General features: G+C 48.1%; 1 protein-coding gene across 1 annotated transcript in view; it reads right to left on the bottom strand.

The window, feature by feature from the left end:
- The window catches only part of KIAA1211 (KIAA1211 ortholog), a 166,796-nt gene that overhangs the window by 11,869 nt on the left and 133,800 nt on the right, over nucleotides 1–21,127 (bottom strand). The window contains exons 4-9 of the mRNA XM_011998430.1: nucleotides 19,732–19,867; nucleotides 10,217–10,381; nucleotides 7,151–7,219; nucleotides 4,486–4,668; nucleotides 3,134–3,818; nucleotides 1,058–3,004 (exon numbers count right to left, since the gene is read on the bottom strand). Coding sequence (XP_011853820.1) covers nucleotides 1,058–3,004; nucleotides 3,134–3,818; nucleotides 4,486–4,668; nucleotides 7,151–7,219; nucleotides 10,217–10,381; nucleotides 19,732–19,851 — 3,169 coding nt within the window. The 5' untranslated portion in view covers nucleotides 19,852–19,867. The remainder of the gene's footprint in view (nucleotides 1–1,057; nucleotides 3,005–3,133; nucleotides 3,819–4,485; nucleotides 4,669–7,150; nucleotides 7,220–10,216; nucleotides 10,382–19,731; nucleotides 19,868–21,127) is intronic.

The following is a 21,127-nucleotide window of genomic DNA, read 5'->3' as shown; positions in this document are numbered from 1 at the left end:
GAGGGACCCAAGCTGCATTTGCAAAGCATTTTACATAAAATGGGGATAGTCAATTATCCTATAGAGAGGATCCACAGGCCTGATGGAGACACCTAAAGTCCCCTAACCTGCCATCATGGTGCCACTACTGCCCAGAGATACAGTGAAGACACTGGTCGGGGACACTCACTCGACCAGTTTTATCATCACTGTGAGGCCCCCTCAAAATGGTTAATGACATCTTCAGTCCCCGGGATTATTATTTCAATTTCTATTGCCAACCAAAAAGGCATTCATCTAAGTGTTGGCACCTTTTATTGCTTGTGTAAATAAGTATCATTATCAAGAGTGAACTGCAGACACACTGCAGAGTCAGTCAGCATTTCCCAGATTTGAAAGAATGAGAAGTAAAGAGCCTTACTATGGCTCACGAATGTCTTTCCGGAATCCCACACTGGCCTCTATAATTAATGAAGGTGTGGCCAACACCAGCTCCACTGGCTACTTTTGGCATTGGGCACTTCTGATTCCAGCAGTGACATAGTCAACGAGCTGGACAGAGGCAGACAAGGAGCGCAGACCACCTGGTGACCATCCAACAGACCATCCAGAGGCAGAACTCCTTATCTGGGGAATTCAGAATTAAAATTCCCTAGTATCTAATGTAGGCATCTGGTTCCAGGCTTTTCAACTTTTATAACTAGAATTTCTAGACATCTCTGGAATGTCATGGCAACACTCATTTTGCAACCCTTGCTGACATTAAGGCGCCAAAATGTCCACAAATGTAATCATTTATCATGACCTAAGTGGCTAATGTGGCCCAAATTACCCTTCCAATTACCCTTAAGCTCCTGATCTAAGGTCCATAAATGCTCCTAAGGGAAATCCACCAGGGCACTCAGTTCTCTCACTGAGGCGCCCCATTGTTTTGTTCTGCAGCGTTCTAACAAAACTTTCCTTTTTCAAATCTGTATTGTCGGTAAATTATTCTCACGAACCTGCGTGTGGACCTCTCCTTGATGCGCTGGCTCTGACACCTCGGCTGGAAGCAGTTTCCCCCACTGCAGCTACTTACCTTTCCTCCCGGCCTCGGGTGTTTGGGATGGTTTCTCTCGCTGAGCCGCAGGCAGAGGTGGGGAAGCGGGTTTCCTCTCTGTCGCCTCTTCCTCCTCGTCCCTCTTCTGTCCCTTCCTTTCCTCAGGGCCTGGGGGCAAGGGTGGCTGGCGGTCACTGCTCTCCTGGCCCTCCTTGGACGGCTCACTTGGCTCTGGGTCCGGCCTCCCCGCTCGGCGAGACAGCAGCTCTACCAAGTAGGGCCTGCTCAGTTTGGAAAGCGGGGATGCCGGTGGGGTCTGACTGGTGGGCTTGGGAGCCAGTGCTGGCTTCTGTGCCAATGGCATTTTGTTTGCTGCCTTGTCGTGCTCTGGAGCCGGGGCCTGGCTGTTGGCCGGTGGGGGCCCAGGGTGGGCCACAGGAAGAGAGCGACTGCTGGAAGGTTCAGCCGAGTCCCTCCGGGTGGACGGGGTTTGCTTCCGTTCTTGGGGGAGGGATGGACCATGCTTGAGGGCCACACCCTCCATCTCTTTCTCTCCACGAGCACTCCCCACTGCAGGCGGCCCGGCATCTGCGCTGTCCCCGGTGCTGCTGTGCCTCTTCTTCTTCTTCTGTTCTGCCTGTTGGTCACAGGTGAAGCGCAAGGAATAGTTGGTCCTTCTCAATTTTATTCCAAACGGTGAGGTTTTTTCCTCCCCACCTGGCATCACAGGGTCTGGCTTTGCTATCCCGTTTGCAGTCTCACTGTCCGAAGAGGTCGTGGACTCTGTGTGGGCCACCACTTTCTGCGGAGGATAAGGAAGGCTTGGGACAAGGAAAGACGGGAGGTCTTTGGCAAATTTACATCCCTCGGTGGTGTCTGCGGGCTCCCGGTGCATCTCCGACTTCTCCGGACCCTTCCCGAGCTCACGAACACCAACAGGAGGAGGCTGGGGGGCTGTGTCTTCGCTGGGTACCAGCATGGGTCTTTTTCGTATGCTTTCAGCTTCCGCGTTCTGTTTGGAGGTCTCCGTGCCACCATCGGAGAATTTCTGCCAGGCAGGCATAATAGAGAACTTTGCATTGACTGGCGGAGTCTTCCGGAGGTTCCCGCGGGAATCACACCGGCCCCTGGGAGTGGACTCATCGCTGGGCCTCGAATGGTCCCTCTCGCTGCTGCGCGGGTCACTCTCGGCATTCTTCAGGATTCTAGACCGAATGGAAGCCCATTCTGCGAGTGCGGACGCGCTGCTGGGAGACTCCTGGGGGGGCTTAGCCTTCCCGCTGCCCGCCCGCGCGTCGCCGGGGCCTCGGGGAGGGTTCTCCCCAGCGGGGATGTCCGCGTGCTTCTTCTCCTCCAAGCCCAGGAGGGACTTGCACGCGGTGTCCTTGATCTGGCTCAGGTTGACTGCCGGGCCGCAGAGCTGCGCGCCCGTTACCAGAATGGCGGTGTGGGGAACGCTCAGGGACGAGGGTAGCGCGTGCTGGGCTGGGCTGACTTTGGGGGCCTTTGGTTCCTGGGGGGCAGCCGTGAGCCCCTTGTCCTTTGCGGGCGTCACGGGGCTCAGGTTGACTTTGGGAAAGAGAATCTGCTTCCCCCCGGAGGACACCTGGAACGTGTAGGGCCGGGGCATGGTCTGCCTCTCGTCCACCTCCTGCCACCGCAGCTCCTCCACCTTGCGGCCTTGTTCAGGGGCGGCGGCTTCTTTCCTCTCCACCGGAGGCTGCGCGGCTTCCACAGGCCCCTCTTGTTTCCGGAGAGGCTCCGTGTCCCCTTCTTCTCTGTTTTCCTCGGTCCCAGGACGATCGGCCCCCTGGAAATCCCCGCTCCTTCCCTGCTGCTCTTTTCCCCGCTTGGCCTCTGAGTTCTGCTCCTTGCAAACTTCGGCTTTCAGGCGTTCCTGTTCCTCTGGCCTCTCCTCAAAGTCTTTCAGAAGCTCGCTCAGCTGGACCCCCGCGTCCTCCAAGTGCGCCTGGCCCTCCTCCTCCTGTCCCTCCAGATCCTCCTCCTCTCCCTCCAGATCCTCCTCCTCTCCCTCCAGATCCTCCTCCTCCTCTCCCTCCAGATCCTCCTCCTCTCCCTCCAGATCCTCCTCCTCTCCCTCCAGATCCTCCTCCTCCTCTCCCTCCAGATCCTCCTCCTCCGGACCCCGCAGGGACTCCCCAACCTCCTCCGCCGCATCGTGCGGCCCCTGCGCCTCCGGCTCCTCCTGCTGTTCCAGCTCTTCCCATCCCTCGGGCTCCTCTTCCTCCTGCCTTCTGAGCTCCTCCGCACGTCTTCCTTCCTCCTCCTCCTGCCGCCTCCGCTCCTCCAGCCTGGCGTCGTCCTCCAGCCGCCGCCTCTCCTCCGCCTGGGCCTGGGCCTTGGCCTGCAGACGCCTCCGCTCCTCCTCGGCCTCCAGGCGCTCGCGCTCCTCCCACTCCCTCCGCTTGGCGTCCTCCCAGCCTGGCGCTTCCACGCTCTGTCGCTGCTCTTCCCGCGGCGCCCTTTCCGCCTCTGGAGGCGGCTCTTGCCCCTCGCCCTCCTCCTCCAAGAGCTCCTGCCTTCTGTTCTCTTCCCAAAGCCTCCTCTCCAGTGCCTGCAGCCTCTGCTCGTCTAGGCGTTTCTTCTCGGCTGCTTCCTCCTTTTGCCGCTTGCACTTGGCCTCCAATTCTCGCCAGTAGTCTTCTTGGCGTCTTCTCTCTTCCTCGGAATCCAGCGGATTGGGTTCCTCTTCCTGCCACGTTGGCTTCTCCTCGCCTGGGTGTCCATTCTGGTCCTGGGAGGGCCGACTCTCAAGGCCGCCTTGCTCATGTTGTGGATCCTAACATTGGGAAGGGAAACACAATTAGCTTTTTGCTTTCTCCACCCACAGTCGTTCCTTTTCCTATTCACAGTGCCAGCGTCCCTCTTAATTTCTCAAGAACACTTGGAAGCAGGTATTCTCAAGTTCAGGGATAGCTAAACTCAGGCATTGATCACCCCACGCAAGACTCTGTCGTGGGAATGGAGGAAAGGAGGTGTATTCTGTTTCCGTGCCCCCCCACCCCCCACAGCTCCTCTATTTGTCGTTCCCTAATTCCTTTTCTTAATATGAACAAACAAGGGGAAAACCAATATTCCAGCATTAGATAGATGAGCAAAAAGAGACTTGGACTTCATCAATGTCCCCTGAAGCTTGTGACTTGGAAGCCTATCCTAGTCAAACTGAGGGAGCATTGGCTAAACCACTTTTCCACTGCAAAGCAAACACAATGGGTCTGAAGTCCCTCAAAAGCACCCTCTCCCTCTGAGGTCCACCAGCCTCATGGCAGAAAGGGCGAAGAAAGTAAACAGGCTTGAGTATTCCCCAACACCGTCACACACTCAAGTTCCCGATGGGGACACACTCAGGTCTTTCCATGGCTCGACCCCAATGCCAACCCACTTGTAGAATTAGTGCCCAGTAGGCAAGGGCACCTGTCTGGTCAGCCCGGGCAGGCTCTACACACCTGGGCAAGGTGCCTGTGCTTCTTTGACACCCTCTGTTTTTTTGGCTTAACAGCCAGCTTGTGCTTGGCGGCACTGTTGTCCAGGCGAGCAATGGCCAGGGGAATGGCATCTAAGTTGACACTTTCGATGGTGCCAGCAGAAGAGAAGTGCCTTTTTGGCCGAGACGGTTTAACGGGAGCAACCTATAGGAGAGATTAAAATAGAAAGTCAGTTGGGATCAGAAGACAACCTGCAGGAAATCGCAGAATGGTAGCACTCCTTCCAGTGCGTGCCTTGCCCAGCCTGACCCAGGGAATGCAGGTGAGCAGAGGGGACTCCTTGGAAAATGAAATGAACACCCGTTTTGAAACCAAAGGACACTGACTATTTGTTCCGCCAGCGTCCACCGGTATTAACTTTTAAAGGTCATGTATCTTTTAGGAACTAATTGTCCTACTTTGACTAATATGAGGTTCAGAGTAGCTCTGAGATTAGCAAAACATAGCCAGGACGCCGAATCCTGCCCACAGCCTGTTTTGGAAAATCAGAGTTTTACCGGGCCACAGCCACACCCATTGTCTTTGGTTGCTTTTTGTGCTATGAAGGAAGAGTGGCACAAAGGAGAGTACTTGTAGCTTCATGTCACAAATCCTAAAATAATGAGTAGTTTGCTGATCCCTGGACTAGATCACCTCTGTGCTAAGAACCGTTAAACTCTTAGACACTGCATATATGCCTCAGCTCCTACATAGCACTTAGTCCCTTTGAGGCCGGGAATGTGTCTTTTTTCATCTTTGTGTGGGTCCCCTTTACACCCACATAGCAAACCTCATTTGGTCAGTGCTCAATAAATATTTGTTGAAGGAATGAAGGAAAATAAAGCAAAACATCTATACCTGGAACACGAAATTCCTGATCAGTAAAAATGTTTTGGTATGGCTGGGCGCGATGGCTCGCACCTGTAATCCCAGCACTTTGGGAGGCTGAGGCGGGCAGATCACTTGAGGCCAGGAGTTCGAGACCAGTCTGGCCAACATGTCAAAACCCCATCTCTACCAAAAATTTTAAAAATAAAAATAAATTAGCCGGGTGTGGTGGTGCACACCTGTAATCCCAGCTGGGGAGGCTGACGCATGAGAATTCCCTGAACCCAGGATACAGAGGGTGAAGTGAGATGGCTAGGCTGCACTACAGCCTAGCCTACAGAGCAAGACTCTGTCTCAAAAAAAAATAAGAAAGTTTTGGTACAATCACTCCAAAGAAGTCTCAGGGTACTGACTGCACTGAGAAGATAAAAGCAAGAGGGACCTGATGAGAAAAATGAGCGGCAAAAATCTGCCACGGGGACAAGTGCGGTCCTTCAAAGGATGAATTGTGGAATGGCCTGCAGCTCTAGAATACAGATGCAATCACTAAAAAATCACAACCTCAGATGAAGTGTAGATTTGAAAAGATCAGAGAGTGCGTGACACAGCCAGAAGCTAGAGGCCACACTGAATCAGAAGGTAGAATGCCACGCCTGTACCTACAGAGAATTCACAGGCTGGCAGCAAGCAAAGGGCTCCTGGCCACACAATGCCAGAGTATTGCAGGGGGCGTAGCACTATGCCAGCAGCTCCAATGTGGCCAGGGTTTATCTGTTTGTTCCTGCTGTAAGCATGGAGTGGTGAGGTTTAGCGGAAGGGCTTGCATTTTGCAATTATCTTCTATATTTATGCACAAAAGATGAAAGACGAAGCAGCTAGCTCTAACAGCAAAATGGATGCTCAGTACATATTAATTTATGACAAGATGCACAGAAAAATCAGCCTTTGGCCTTCTAGCTTTCCTTTATTTATGGTTATCTTCATGATAGGCATCAGATTCTAAGCTGTTGCTGAATTAAACATTTGTTTCCATCCCCTAATAGATGCATGAGAAAAAGGAGTCGGAGCCAAATGTGACAGACTGAAGACGTAGATAAGCACTTGACGCTGAGATTTAAGTGCTGTGCTTTGTTTCTAGTTATCCCAGCTGGCTTCCTCATTGTCTAGGGGGCAGCACTGTCTTGAGCCATCCCCTTCTTCAGGAGCAGATCCTGCTTCCTATACTGTCTGCCAGGCCTTGGGAGGATGTCTGTCCCCTTGTGCAGATGAAAGGTTCTCAGTGGGGCAGATCGGCTCCTACAGAAGAGGTGCCCGGAGAGAAGAGTCCACAGCGTTCTTACACTCCTGCCGGTAAAGTCCCAGGTTTAAAAAAACAAAATAAAAGTAGAGAAATGCTAAAGTGCTTTTTTGTTTTGTTTTTGTTTCACTTCTCTAAATATAAGAGGACTAATTTCCTTACAGACTGGAGTTCAGCTATTCTGGAATGCCCTTTTCAATCAATTAACAGGGTCTTGAAGTACATGATCCTTTGAGGAAAGCTACCAACTTCTAGGACCCCAAACACAGGCATGCTGGGAGTATGGCTAGTTTTCAGAGCAGAGTTCAGTTCCAGCAGTTGCCTTGCTATGGAAACAGACGCTCCAACATCTGTCACTAGTGGCATTCTGAAGGAATTTAAATATATGTAGGCAACATTTATGAATGGAAAATGAGGCAGCAGGTCACCAAAAAAAAAAAAAAAAAAAAAAAAAAAAAAGGGAGCGGGGAGAAGATGAAAGTTAACTAAGGAAAGAAGTTAAATAAGTTCAAATTGTATTACCTTCTCTTCCATCTCACTTCCAGCTCCAGGGAGATTCAGAGGACTTAGAGAACTTGGCGTATCACTGGACTGGAACAGTAAGAGAGCATTCAAGTCAAAGGCCTGAACAGGAAGTTCTGGGCAAATAACCAGACACTGTCTGTGCCTGGGTAGGGCCGCCCCCTCCTCTACACAGGGGGGCAGCTGGCCTCAGAGAGCCAGCAGGAGTCCCAGTGGGGACTATGCTAATATCCAAACTCCAACAGCACTGCCTGAGACACAGAGGGTGCACCAGCCTCTCCCCGAGTTCAATGTGTTTCCCACCTGGGTAGTCCCCAGTCTCGGTCCTTTGTGTTTTTCTCCACTGCCTGAGAGAATGTGAGTAGCTCAACGGCCACTTTCCCTGGGGTGCAGGGCTGTGTCTCATACATGGCCTCCAACCTCAATGCTTTGGCCTTGCTGGCTGACTCTGCCCCTTCTCCAGCCACACCTCCCCCATCTAAGCAATGAGTGAGAAGAAAGAAGGCCTACCAACTCCACATGCAGAGCTGGGCTGAGAAGGTGAAAGACCAGGGAGGGGCCAAGAAAACAGCAGAAAGGGAGAAGAAAAAGGCTAAAGATTTATACCCCCATGTGCTAGGCATGCCCAAGAGACCCCCAGAGGTCATCTGTACCTTTCATATGGCTCACTATGCCTCTTATAGTGGTATCTTCTTTTTCTTTTTTTTGAGACAGGGTCTCTACTTTGTCACCCAAGCTGGAGTACAGTTGTACAATCACAGCTCACTGCAGCCTAGAAGTGCGGGGCTCAAGCCTCAGCCACTCAGGTAGCTGGGACTAGAGGCATGGGCCACGTCTGGCTAATTTTTTATTTTATATATATACACACACACATACACACACACACACACACACACATATATATATATTTTTCGAGACAGAGTCTCGCTCTGTCGCCTGGTCTGGAGTACAGTGGCATGATCTCAGCTCACTGCAACCTCTGCCTCCTGGGTTCAAGCTCTTCTCCAGCCTCAACCTCCTAAGTAGCTGGGATTACAGGCATGCGCCACTGCGTCTGGCTAATTTTTGTATTTTCAGTAGAGATGGGGTTTCACCATGTTGGCCAGGCTGATCTCGAACTCCTGACCTCAGGTGATCCGTCCACCTCGGCCTCCCAAAGTGCTGGGATTACAGGCGTGAGCCACTGCGCCCAGCCTATTTTATACTTTTTGTAGAGATGAGGTCTCTACAAAATATTGCCCAGGTCGTTCTCCAACTCCTGGCATCAAGTGATCCTCCCACCTCAGCCTCACAAAGTGCTGGCATTATAGGTGTGAGCCACAGTGCCTGGCCCCTGTGATACCATCTATCCTATATTACCATTTCTTACAAAAGCGTCTTTTCTTCCCTTCCAGAGCAACATCAGCTTGCCCTACCTCCATCCATTCTCCACACCACACTTAGAAGGATCTTCAGAAAATACAAATCAGATTATGTCTCTGCTCTGCTTAAAATGACTCAAAGGCTTCATATTATCTTCAAAATAGAATTTACCCTTTTCCCATGTTCTATACAGTCCGGCTTGGCACCTCGCTCTACCCTCCCTCCTTGCTCCCACCAGGGTCCTGCTACACTCCTCATCCAAATAAGAGACCTCTCCACCACCAAGTTACTCACTTTTCCATTACCCTGTTTTATTTTCTGTGCACCCAGCATTTTTCTTGATCTGAAGTGATTATATTTATATATTTGTTGACTTGTTTGTTGTTTGTTACACCCTCTCATTAGGGTGTAAACTACAGAGGTGGGGAGCCCCTTGTAGAATCTTGTTCACCTCTGTAACACCCATATCTGAGACAGTGCCTGCTGAACAAACAATCCCCTAGGCCACAGTGCCTAGCACTTATGAGCTCATCAATAACTGTGAGGACATTTGCTTCAGACCTCAGGATACCCCTGCACCAAGGCGATGGCTGTTGCTGCTGCCTAGCACTGGAGAGGTTGGGAAGAGCAATTTTAGACCTGCTGGTAGAGATGGGCCCATCCCTGCTTGACCTACCACACAAAGGGTGTCAATGCATGGGTGCCAGGTGTCACAATGGGCAACAGGGGAAGAATGTCCTTTTTCACATCCCCTCCTCACTCGCCTCTGCAAATCACTCATCTTTCTCACTACTCTTAGGACGCATGAGTTGATAATGCATGATTTCTTCTGAGGCATGCCCATTTTAATAACGCCCAGCAAAATCCCAGGGGTCCTGATGGGCAAAGCCTAGAGAATGCTTTATTTATTTATTTGTTTATTTATTTATTTAAAGTGAAACCCCAGTGCCTCACCTAGAGAATTCCTGACTCACTACTGGTTGGACTTCGCTCCTTTTTCCCTAAGAGGTCTAAGGGCATCTTTTCTGCTGCTTTGGAAGAACTCTCATTTCAGGATATGCTCAAAGTGTCAAGAGATCAAATTTAGACAGGATGGCGCTGCAGTGTGACTGTCTTTCCAGGCCAGGGACTCTTCAAGTTGGCCTGTTTGATGTCTTCTGTCTCATGGAGCCCCTACGCATTTCTTTTTTCATTTCCCTTTAAATTAGTCCAGTTGGACAAATAATTATGCAGTGCTGCAAAGCAGGCAGTGGCTCAGTCCTAGGGAGACATAGATATGTCAGACCCAGTTTGTTCTCAAGGAATCCCATGTTTAGAGATGGAGAGAAAACAGTTACATGGACATAGATAGGGAGTACAGACATGTAAAAAATGGTGAAGACACACAGTGAAGGCATGAGAAGATAGTACAGCTTGTGGTGAGGCCAGGTACAGCTTCCCAGAAGAGGTAGGCATAAGCCTTGAAGCGTAAGTGAAAGATACTGGGAAGACCGCCTGCAAAGGGCATGTCTCCTCTTTCTCCCCATCCTCATTGCTGGCTACAGGTCAGGACACCTACCAGGAAGTGCCCTTGAACCCTGAGCCACTCATCAGAAAAGATCCTCCCTCTAATTCCCCCACCGCAGACCCCAGGGTTACTGGAGGCCCAATATCCTGCCCTGGTTTATGAGCAATCAATCAAGTAACTCCCTGGAGGAGACTTACCTTGTTCTCGGGGTCTGAGAGGATGATGTCCTGCTGAGTCACAATTTCCATGGGACTGGTCAGGAACAGATCCTCTTCTAAGCTAGCCTCTCCACTGTTTGCCTTCTTCATGGGAATGGCATTGGGTGGCCGCTGCCCAAACTTGATATTCTTGCTCAACTGTTGCTGGAGAGAAACAGGAGAAAGACATTCTGAAGCAGTGAAGCAGTTCACAATCACCACAACCAGGTTCTCCAGCATATCTAGTGAGCGCTGAGGCATACCTTGTGCACGACTGATTTCTAGACTCAACTCCGTGCCAGGAAACCACGATGCCATCCTGTAATAAGTTAATTTGTTTTCCACTTTCTTTTCTTTTTTTTTTCTTTCCCACCTTCAAGCCATGATTTCTCATCCAGCCACCTCTTTCATGGAGATCCCAACATTTCCCAGTGGGCATGGTGGCCACATTTTCTGAACCAAAAGTTGGGATATACGTTATGACAAACATTTTTGATTAGCCTATAAATTCATTTATATAAAAAGTCTTTTAAAAGTGCAAAAAAAAATGTATAGAAAATAGTTACATGAAATGTAAGAACCAGTGAGGGAAATCAAGACCCTAAAGGTTGGTGCAACTCTCCAGCCCCTTTGGGACATATTCACTTTGAAGATTTATACTTCTGCAGCCTTCCTCGCCAGCCCTTAGCTTGAGACCCCAAACCAGAACATTGCATTCTGCCACAATGGGTCACTGCCAAGGCAAAGAAGGCCCCAGAGCCAGCAAGTCTTTCCATGATCAATACTAAAACCCTGTAAAGGATAGGAACAATCTGGACGTCCTCTTTGCCTTGCTGTGGCCACCTAACCGTGACAAAGGGGATAGAGGAACCAAGTGGGGAAAAGCCAGAGAGGGACTGATTACTGGTGAGTGGTGGCTAAAAGGACAGGGAGAAGGGAGGGGAAAATAGGGTAGAAAGGATTAAATAGTATTTGCAAGTAGAGGAAGGCCAGATTAGAAAAGCAAAAATGTCTCCAGAAGTTGCCCAAAGTCCCCTGGGGCGTAAAATTGCCCCCAGCTGAGAACCACTGCTCTAAGACCTAGGTCCTTAGGTTTCATAGTCATTATATTCCTCAAAAAATATATTTTCTGAAATGTTCATCTTTCTCTGTTTGTTTGTTTGAGACAGGGTCTTGCTCTGTTGCCCAGGTTGGAGTGCAGTGGCCAAATTTCAGCTCATTGCAACCTTGAATTCCCAGGCTCAGATGATTCTCCCATGCTCAGGTGATCCTCCTACCTCAGCCTTCCAAGTAGCTGGGACTACAGGCATGCACCACCATGGCCAGCTAACTTTTGTATTTTTTGTAGAGATGGGGTTTCAACAAGTTGCCCAGGCTCGTCTCAAACTCCTGGTCTCAAGCAATCCGCACACCTTGGCCTTCCCAAGTGCTGGGATTACAGGCGTGAGCCACCGTGCGCAGCCTGATATTTATCTCTAATCTGGCTAATATTTAATCCCACAGAGCTGCAAAAAGCCATAGCAATCACCTACTCCAAACCCCTCACTTTGCAAAAAGGTCTGAGGCCCAGTGGAGAGAGGTGACTGGCCCAAGCTTATGGAAAGAATGAGTGGCTCAAAAGGAATCTGAACTCAGGTCTTTTAAAAATAACATTCAGTGTTGTTTTCATTGCACTCCACTGGTGCTCATAAATTTGACACTGCACTTCTTTCTTCCAGGGGCAGAAATAAAGAGACAGAGTATTTCCAATACTTCACTGATGTTCCCTAGTGGAAGAATCCCTTGAAGGAAATGTCTTCTCTCCCTTTGAACTCAGTGGTACCAAATCCACCCACCTTTGCCCAGCTCCCCCTCAGCCTTGCACAGTGGGCAGTGAGACTGCAGAGATATAACAGAGATGAGCCCAAGGGTCCCCTCCACATGCCCCCTGGGGACCCCAGCATGCCAAGTCAGGAGCACAGCCAGGCAAGGGCTTATATTGGGTCTGCTGGTATTTCAGCCTGAGCCTGGCTCTCCCAGCCTCACAGGAAAGGAACACACATGAAAAGCCAAGTTCAGCAAGGGAAGTACAGCGTCAGCAGCCTGGAAGGGTTGTGGGGAGGAAAAGGCTGAAAAGGGTATCTTCTAAAAACAAGTCCAACAGAAAGCAGCAAGTAGTATCTATTCTAAACAAATCAATAAGCAGGCACGGTTAGAACAGCCGATGGATGGAGTTAGACAAGAGGACATGGAGTAACAAGGTAACAGGCCCGTCTCACCCTGCAGCCTTGGGAAAGGGGGTGGGGACCTGTGCAGAAGAGGTGGGAATGGTTCCTGGGTCCGCCCAGTCCAGCCTTCTCTAGGAGTGTTGGCCAAAAACTGGAAACTATTCTAAATCCCCTTAGACTGAGACATCTCCTGTTGGGGGGTTCTGCTTTTTACCAATGCTGAGATGAGGACATTTCTTGTGCTTAGAGTGGAAAGGATATTTTTTGTGTGTGTGTGTGTGTGAGACAGGGTCTCATTCTGACACACAGGCTAGAGTGCAGTGGCATGATCACAGCTCACTGCAGCCTCGATCTCCTGGGCTCAAGTGATCCTCCTGCCTTAGCCTCCCAAGTAGCTAGGACCACACACATCGACCACCATACCTAATGCTGGAGAACCTGGTTGTGGTGATTGTGAACTGCTTCACTGCTTCAGAATGTCTTTCTTCTGTTTCTCTCCAGCTAATTTTCAGATTTTTTTGTAGAGACGGGGTCTCACCATGATGCCCAGGCTTGTCTCAAACTCCTGCGCTCAAGTGATGCTTCTGCATTAGGCTCCTAAAGTGCTGGGATTACAGGTATGAGCCACTGCACCCAGCTGGAAAGGATAATGAACTTCCAAGGAGGACCTGGCCTAACACTCTAATACCATTTAGTTAGGATTTTTGCCATCATCCCTATATATATATACACACACACACACACACACACACACACACACACACACACACACACACACACTCTTAAACTTTACTTCATTTTAAATTTTTTAAATTAAATTTTAATTTTTTAGAGTTGGGGTCTCCTTCTGTTGCCCAGGCTAAAGTGCAGTAGTGCCATCATAGCTCACTGCAGCCTCAAACTCCTGGGCTCAAGGAATCCTCCCACCTCAGCCTCCTAAATAGGTAGGACTACAGGTGCATACCACCATGCCCGACTAATTTTTAAAATTTTTGTAGAGTTGGGTGGGGTCTTGCTATGTTGCTCAGGCTGGTCTGGAGCTCCTGGACTCAAGCAATCCTCCTGCCTCAGCCTCCCAAAGTGTTGGCATTACAGGCATGAGCCATTGCACCTGGCCTGTTTTACTTCATTAGGGCCCTTTTTATAATACTCCTGTTGGTCCATCCTGATGCTTAAGAGACAAAAAAAGAATAAGGCAAAATGTATTTCAGTTCAGTCTGAATTGAAATAATGTCCAAAGATGGAGTAACTATTATATCTACAAATAGAAAAGAGAACATGGTAAGAAAAAAAAAAATGGAATAAGAGCAGGAAAAAGAAGGTGCCTGGTACAAAGCAGAGAAATGAAAAGAGTAATGTTAGGAAGTGAAGTTGAGAATTAAAGCGGCAAATCGAGAAGAAGGGACAGGGAACAGAGAAAATGCATAGGGAAGAAGAGGGAGCAGGGCCCAGGAAGAGCAGACCAGCTGCAGTTACAACAGCTGGGGGACGTTGGCAGGGGAGGGCAGAGGGAGAAAAGACAGAGGGAGGGAGGGAAGCAGAATGTGTATCTATCATGTATGTCACAGATATGTTCATCCTGGCAAAATCAGCATCATGCTGTTGCCTTTCAGAATGAAAGTGTGCATCTTAGTAAAGAAGCTGACTTGAAATCCCCCCAGAGAAAACAAACTCAGGCTGATGGCTGGGGAACTTAGGAAGAGAAACTGAGATGAAAGAGGGGAATGGTGGCCATGATGAAGAGGAGGGCTACAGTTTCTATGTCCAGACGAAGGACTGCCCTACAGTCATCTGGGATGAGACAGTGGACCCAGGCCAGGGCAGGACTCAGGATCTGAGGCATGGTGCGCAGTCCTCAGGTACTCAAGGCCAAGGCCTCACCCCTACAGGCTCTCCCTGTGGTACCTCCTCTGAATGCTTCCTTCAGCCAACTCAGAGGAGACTGGCTGTTAGGACATTTTGTGTGCTTTATTATATCAACAATGAAGTTTACTGCTCACACCTATTTGGCAATCTCAGGTGTCATGTGAGTTGACTATGTGGATAAATGTGTCTTTTTTGTTACTTTAATTCTGCCCACTACTCAGGCATTGTCATGAGAGGAACTATGAAATAATCACTGAAAACCAGACTGTTAAGATAAGCTGGCCTTTAAGTTTTCAGAGAGATAAACTACCACTCCTCTTTAAATATACATATATCTTTAAATATACATATATCCCCAGGTTCCTTCTTCTTTTCTTTTTTTTCTTCTTGCGATGAAGTCTCGCTCTGTCACCCACACAATCTCGGCTCACTGCAACCTCCACCTCCAGGATTCAAGCGATTCTCCTGCCTCAGTCTTCCCGAGTAGCTGGGATTACAGGCACGTGCCACCACACCCGGCTAATTTTTGTATTTTTAGTAGAGATAGGGTTTCACCATGCTGGCCAGCTGGTCTTGAACTCCTGGCCTCAAGTGATCCACTCACCTCGACCTCCCAGAGGGCTGGGATTACAGGCGTGAGCCACCACGCCCAGCCCCCAGGCTCCTTTATACACACAGGAAGTATAAGCAGAAGGGAGAGTGGACACTTGTGCCTCAACTGATGCTCCATGTTGCTGGTGGCTATGAATGGAGTTACTGTTGAGACTGGAATGTGAGCTACAAGAACTATATTTTATTCATTCAAATTGGACCATTTTGTTGTAATGTGGAATGCTGCAGAATGACGTTACAGGAATGCACATCCATATTTATAAGGCTTATTCCTACAATGTGGAAATGCCGAGCACATCATATTCTGCAGCTCTCTGCCAGCGTCTAGATTTTCCTATCCTTCAGACTGTGTCTAAAGAGCAAAGCAGAAAAAAAAATAAATTTGCTGCCTTTTTGAACAAACTACAGGTATCTCCATTGTTAAAATGAATAATAAAAAAAAGAAAAAGAAAAAGCATACGGAGTTACAGACATCCTGCTCTAGGAAGAAGTGGCCAAGAGTGGGTGTTTATTCTTTGTGTCCTTGACAGCTGCAGTAAGGTGTCAAAATCCCCGAATGTATGACTTTGGTATTTGTAACTGAAATCTGGCTCAGTGGGAGATACAAGCTACTCAGGATGGAGGTGTTCCCTCCCACACCAGATAATCCATGGCACAAACAGACTAAGCATTTCCTGACAAAGGTGTGGTATAATCCTAACAATTACCTGCAGCCTTAGACTGTGGTACCCCTGAGTTTTATCACCAGTTGGTACATACCTCACAGCTTGGTCTGATCTTACACAAACAGGCACCCTCCCTGATCCGTGCTGGTGGGCAGCTGTAGGGAATGTCAAGGTCATTGTAGCTGAAATGCAACGAAGTGCAAAGCTTCTGAAGCCGCTCTGTGCTACAGCAGGTCAATGGTGATTTTATAGAGATAGCAGATCTTAAAAGCAGGAGGGGCCCTCAGATCAGCCCTTGTGTGCATGCCCGTTAGTTTTCAGGAGGAGAAAGTGCCAGAGAGGTTGAATGAGTTCACCCAAAGCCAGGTGGGGCTGGCTCTGTATTTCACCGCATTCTGTCACTCATTCAGACGGTACTCATACTACTGGCCACAGAGCAACTCTTTTATGTACAGAGTCCTCACAAAGGATACCATTGTTGGTTTTGTCCCTACAACTGCCCTATATATAAAAATTTGTTTTCACTATGCACGTGCATTATTTTTATATTTAGAAACAAATGGTGATTTTTCTTTTAAATAGTGATTTTTCTTTTAAATCTGCCACAGAAATTGTGGCAGATGGTAGATTCACGTTACTCAGGCAAGGGGAGGCTGGTTTATACTGTATTTTGTATTCCGTGGAAAGATACCAACCTGCAACCTAAGACAGTTCTCGGTGAGCCAACAATGTGCAGGCACTAGAGGGCAACCTTTCCAAATGCAGGCATTACAGACACCCTTCCGTGGGTCTCTAGGGGCTGCAAGGGCTGGGAAGTTTCTTAAGCCACAGAGAAAAAAGGCATTCCAGTAGACATCTCATCTCAGAAGAATGTCTTAATAATGGTGGCTAATCAGCTTGCCAGGACATATACTGTCAAATAGGTGTTTTCCATTACTTCTCTCTTTTTAAAAATAAACATATACACATACACAAAGACAATTCCAGACATAAAAATATACATGCCTCAGACACAACTCAATTCTCTCATTCCATGCTGGCATCTAGAAGGGGGCAGTCTCTTAGGCTGCTTACTAAGCGTCAATACCAGCATCATGTTGTCATGGAAAAATGCAAAGCATTCATGCAAGTTCATAAAGTTACTACCATTTCTACGACTTACCAGGAACATACTGCTTAGTCGACTGAAAAATAAAGCACAATCTTTTTGGGGATGATACAGTTATATCTCAGGTCATGCCAAAAAAAATCACATTTCCTATGATCCCCATTTCCCTCCTCAAAGAGCAAACAAAGCCTTTTATGTTTTCAAAAATATAACTACAGAGATGAAAGGAAGCTTGTGAATCCATGCAGCAGAAGCAAAACTAGGCAGACCTCATATGAATAGATATTGTCAAAATGAGCGCACACGAATTAAATAGTTATTCTGCTTTACTCACATTTTTCTTCCTGTGTTTACACAAGTGTCACTTTGGGGAAGTTAGTCATTTTACATTTTATTAATTATGACATCAGATTATTTAAAATCATGCCTTACTGTTAACAGAAATACCAGGCACTCACGTATTTTTATTGAGTTTCTATCTTTCCAACACTGCAGAATTATATAGTACACTTTTTCACAACACTAAATCCACTTCTTGGCATGGCAGTGGCATGTGGTGTGATGTGACAGATCAGATATCACTGAAGACAAGAGATTTTAATCTGATTTTTTAACAACTCCTAAAAAGCTCTCGTAAAATACAGCCGTTTTGTGAACTGAAATCTGTAAGTCATTCCTCTTAGAAAGGGGATACGATGAAACAGAGGTTCACAACTTCTTAGGAATAATATTGCAAGAATCAAAAGACTTGAAGAAGGAAAGGTAAGGAGGAGGGGGGTCAAAGTTTTCTTCGGCCATCATCATCCTTCCCTCTTCTTCGACCTATAAGAAGTCTCCCAAAGTGCTGGGATTACCGGAGTGCGCCACCGTGCCTGGCCAGGTGAGAGAATTCTATCTGCCAAGCCACTAGGCAGACCTCATAGTCAGGCTCTAAGGGCATCTTTGACCTATAAGAAGTGCTTTTTCTATAAAAAGTGTAAGAGCACAGCCAGCTAGAACCAAGAATGGAAGCCGGTTAGGAATCCTAAGATTTGAAGGACATGCCTGGGGTTGGCCCTGAGGGCAGGACTATGGCAGCAGGCATCAAGATCTAGGCAAGTTGGGTGTCATTCCAGGGTCTCTTAGCTACTTCCCCATCTGCCACAGGCTACACATTTAGCTGGGTGTTATGTGGAATACGTGACCAGACACGATTTCCACAAAATATCACAAAATACACAGCTCATGCTCCATAGAAACAAGAACACCTCAGAAATAAATTTTTGTTTGTTTGTTTGAGACGAAGTCTCTCCGTCTCCAGGCTGGAGTGCAGTGTCGCGATCTTGGCTCACTGCAACCTCCGCCTCCCGGGTTCAAGCGATTCTCCTGCCTCAGCCTCCCAGGACTACAGGTGCGTGCCACCAGACCCACCTACTTTTTTGCATTTTTAGTAGAGACAGGGTTTCACTGTGTTAGCCAGGATGGTCTCAATCTTCTGCTGATCTCTACTGAGTAAAGTGCGTCAGCATATCAGTAGCTACTGAGGGCAGCTGTTCTCTTTTCCTTTTTTTTTTTTTTCTCGTTCATTGATTCATTTATTAACTCAGTGTTGTAGACTTACAGACAGGTGGAAACCAGCAGCCCAGAGCCCTCTGCTCATAACCTGGAGAGCCTCCAAGCAGCTAGCTGGAGAACCTCAGAGAAGTGCTTGCTTGGGCATCTATCTTGGGTAAGAGAATTTTTTTTTTTTTGGACAAGCTTTCACTCTATCACCCAGGCTGGCATGCAGTGGTATGATCTCAGTTTACTGCAACCTCTGCCTCCCAGGCTCAAGCCATCCTCCCACCTCAGCCTCCTGAGAAACTGGGACTACAGGCATGCACCACCATGCCTGGCTAACTTTTGTATTTTCGGTAGAGATGTGGTTTCACCATGTTGCCCAGGCTGGTCTCGAACTCCTGAGCTCAAGCAGTCTACCCACCTCGGCCTCCCAAAGTGCTGGAATTACTGGAGTGAGCCACCGTGTCTGGCCAGGTGAGAGAATTCTATCTGCCAAGCCACTAGGCGGACCTCATAGTCAGGCTCTAAGGGCATTGCTCTTCTTGCTTTTCCTGTATGACCTGCCATTTCAATCACATTTGGTGAAGAATTATTTATTATATTTTCATGGTTACGGAGGTACCACCAGAGTTGATTTTAAGTAGGAAAACTGCCCCACTCTGCAGAGTGAACTGAAAGGTGGCTTAAGAGCTTTGTGATTTTCTTCTGAGACAAGGTGGCTCAGGGTGGTGAGATTTACAAACACAGCAGAAAAATAGTCATGTCATTCACTGTCCAATTATAGAGACTCGGAAAGTGGATATGTGTTGTGCATACTCTCAGTCGACAGTCAGCCCTGATCCAGGGATTATGGGCAATGCTTAATGGTTAGGAACTCTTCCTCTCATCCAAGTCCTGTAGCTTTGTTGTTGTTGTTGTTGTTGTTGTTGTTCTGGGGGAGAGAGTCTTGCTCTGTCACCCAGGTTGGAGTGCAGTGGCATGATCTCGGCTCACTACCACCTTTGCCTCCCGGATTCAAGCGATTCTCCTGCCTCAGCCCCCCTTGTAGCTGGGATTACAGGTGTGTGCCACCACATCCAGCTAATATTTGCAGTTTTAGTAGACACAGTGTTTCGCCATGTTGCCCAGGCTGCTCTTGAACTCCTGGCCTCAAGTGATCCACCCGCCTCGGCCTCCCAAAGTGCTGGGATTACAGGCCTCAGCCACCGTGCCTGGCCCCAAGTCCTGCAGCTTCTCTTGGCTACTTATTTTCATGTCCAGTAAAATGGAGGGAACACTTTGAAAAAAAAGGAGAGGGTGTGTCATGCACGTGGCTGCAATGGCGATAGCGTAGGTCTCGCAGTTGGGCAGGAGGTTTCCAGAGAATAGAGTTGAATTCAAGAAAGCAGTAATTCTCACCAGGAGTGACCTCTGGACCTCCCAATCCATTACTTAAGGCCAAGCTCGGGACTTTTCCCACTTCCCTCCATAGCTGGGCCCCTCCTATGGCTCGTACCTTCCACTCTCAAGCTGTCTTACCTGAAGAGTTTTGACTTTGCCCAAGATGTTGTCCTGTGACATTGCTTGAACTGTCTGCTCACTTTCTGCTCCCCCATCAGGGATAAAAATACTGTCATGGGAAAATGCCCGGGTTCCCATAGAATAGTTGAAGGACCTGGAATGTAAATCATGTGCTTCATTTTATTAGGATACAATTTCTTTTGGCAATTCAGTTTTCCATTATTCCCGATTGGAGGGACTCCACCCACATTCTCAGTCTCATTCGGCAAGCACTTCCAGCATTGTGTCCCTTTCAGCTGGGGGTCGGCCAAGGAGCTGGGTAGACGAAAGGGTCCCCATCTCTTACACAGCCCTGGTTCAGAGCCATTCACCATGAGAACACAAAGACAGTTACTTATTTGTATAGGATCCAAGACAGAAGGCACTGCAGAACTTTTAATTGGAAGAGCCTTTCTCCAACTGAGCTGTCACTATCAGTTTTGTCCCAGTAAGTCTTGCCAACCAGAATTTATTAAGTAACAAGCAAGTCTAGAAGTAAGAGGCAAGGATTTCTTACTTTCAGATGACAACCAAACTGGAAGAAAGATGTACACATCCCAAACAAAGACTTTGGAAGAGGACTAGAGAATTGTTGATAGAGACAATAAATGCTTTAGAAATTTCGAGAAAATGGGAGACATTTGTGTTAGGGCCATTCTGATAGGCTTTGCATATATGGAACACCTATAGGTGGCTGGTATCCAACAAAAACTTTTTATATTTTTATTTTTATTTATTTATATTTTTAGAGACAAGATTTTGTTCTGTTGCCCAGACTGGAGTGCAGTGATGTGATCATGGCTCAATGTAGCCTCAAACTCCTGGGCTCAGGGGATCCTGCAGAGTAGCTAGGAATACAGGCATCTGCTCCCACATCCAGCTAATTTATGTTATTTTTTGTAGGGATGGGGTCTTGCTATGTTGCCCAGGCTGGTTTTGAACTCTTGGCTTCCTCACAAAGCATTGGGATTATAGGCATGAGCCACTAAGCTCAGCTAAAACACTTTTTAGTTGAAGGGCTGGACTTAGAGGAAGTCTGGACTTCTACCTGACAATGAGGTATAAGCCGTGTGAAATGCACAAAGACGGCCAGGCACAGTGGCTCATGCCAAGCCCAGCACTTTGGGAGGCAGAGGCAGGCAGATCACCTGAGGTCCGGAGTTTGAGACCAGCCTGGCCAATATGGTGAAACCTCATCTCTACTAAAAAAAAAAAAAAATTAGCCAGGTGTGGTGGCGGGCACCTGTAATCCCAGCTACTTGGGAGACTCAGATGGGAGAACTGCTTGAACCCGGGAGGTGAAGATTGCAGTGAGCCAACATCGCGCCACTGCACTCCAGCCTAGACGAGACAGAGCGAGACTCTGTCTCAAAAA

The sequence above is a fragment of the Mandrillus leucophaeus genome, unplaced genomic scaffold (assembly GCF_000951045.1).
Source record: "Mandrillus leucophaeus isolate KB7577 unplaced genomic scaffold, Mleu.le_1.0 Scaffold570, whole genome shotgun sequence".
Taxonomy (NCBI): domain Eukaryota; kingdom Metazoa; phylum Chordata; class Mammalia; order Primates; family Cercopithecidae; genus Mandrillus; species Mandrillus leucophaeus.
The sequence above is the reverse complement of the archived record's forward strand: the minus strand, read 5'-3'. Positions and strand labels throughout refer to the sequence as shown.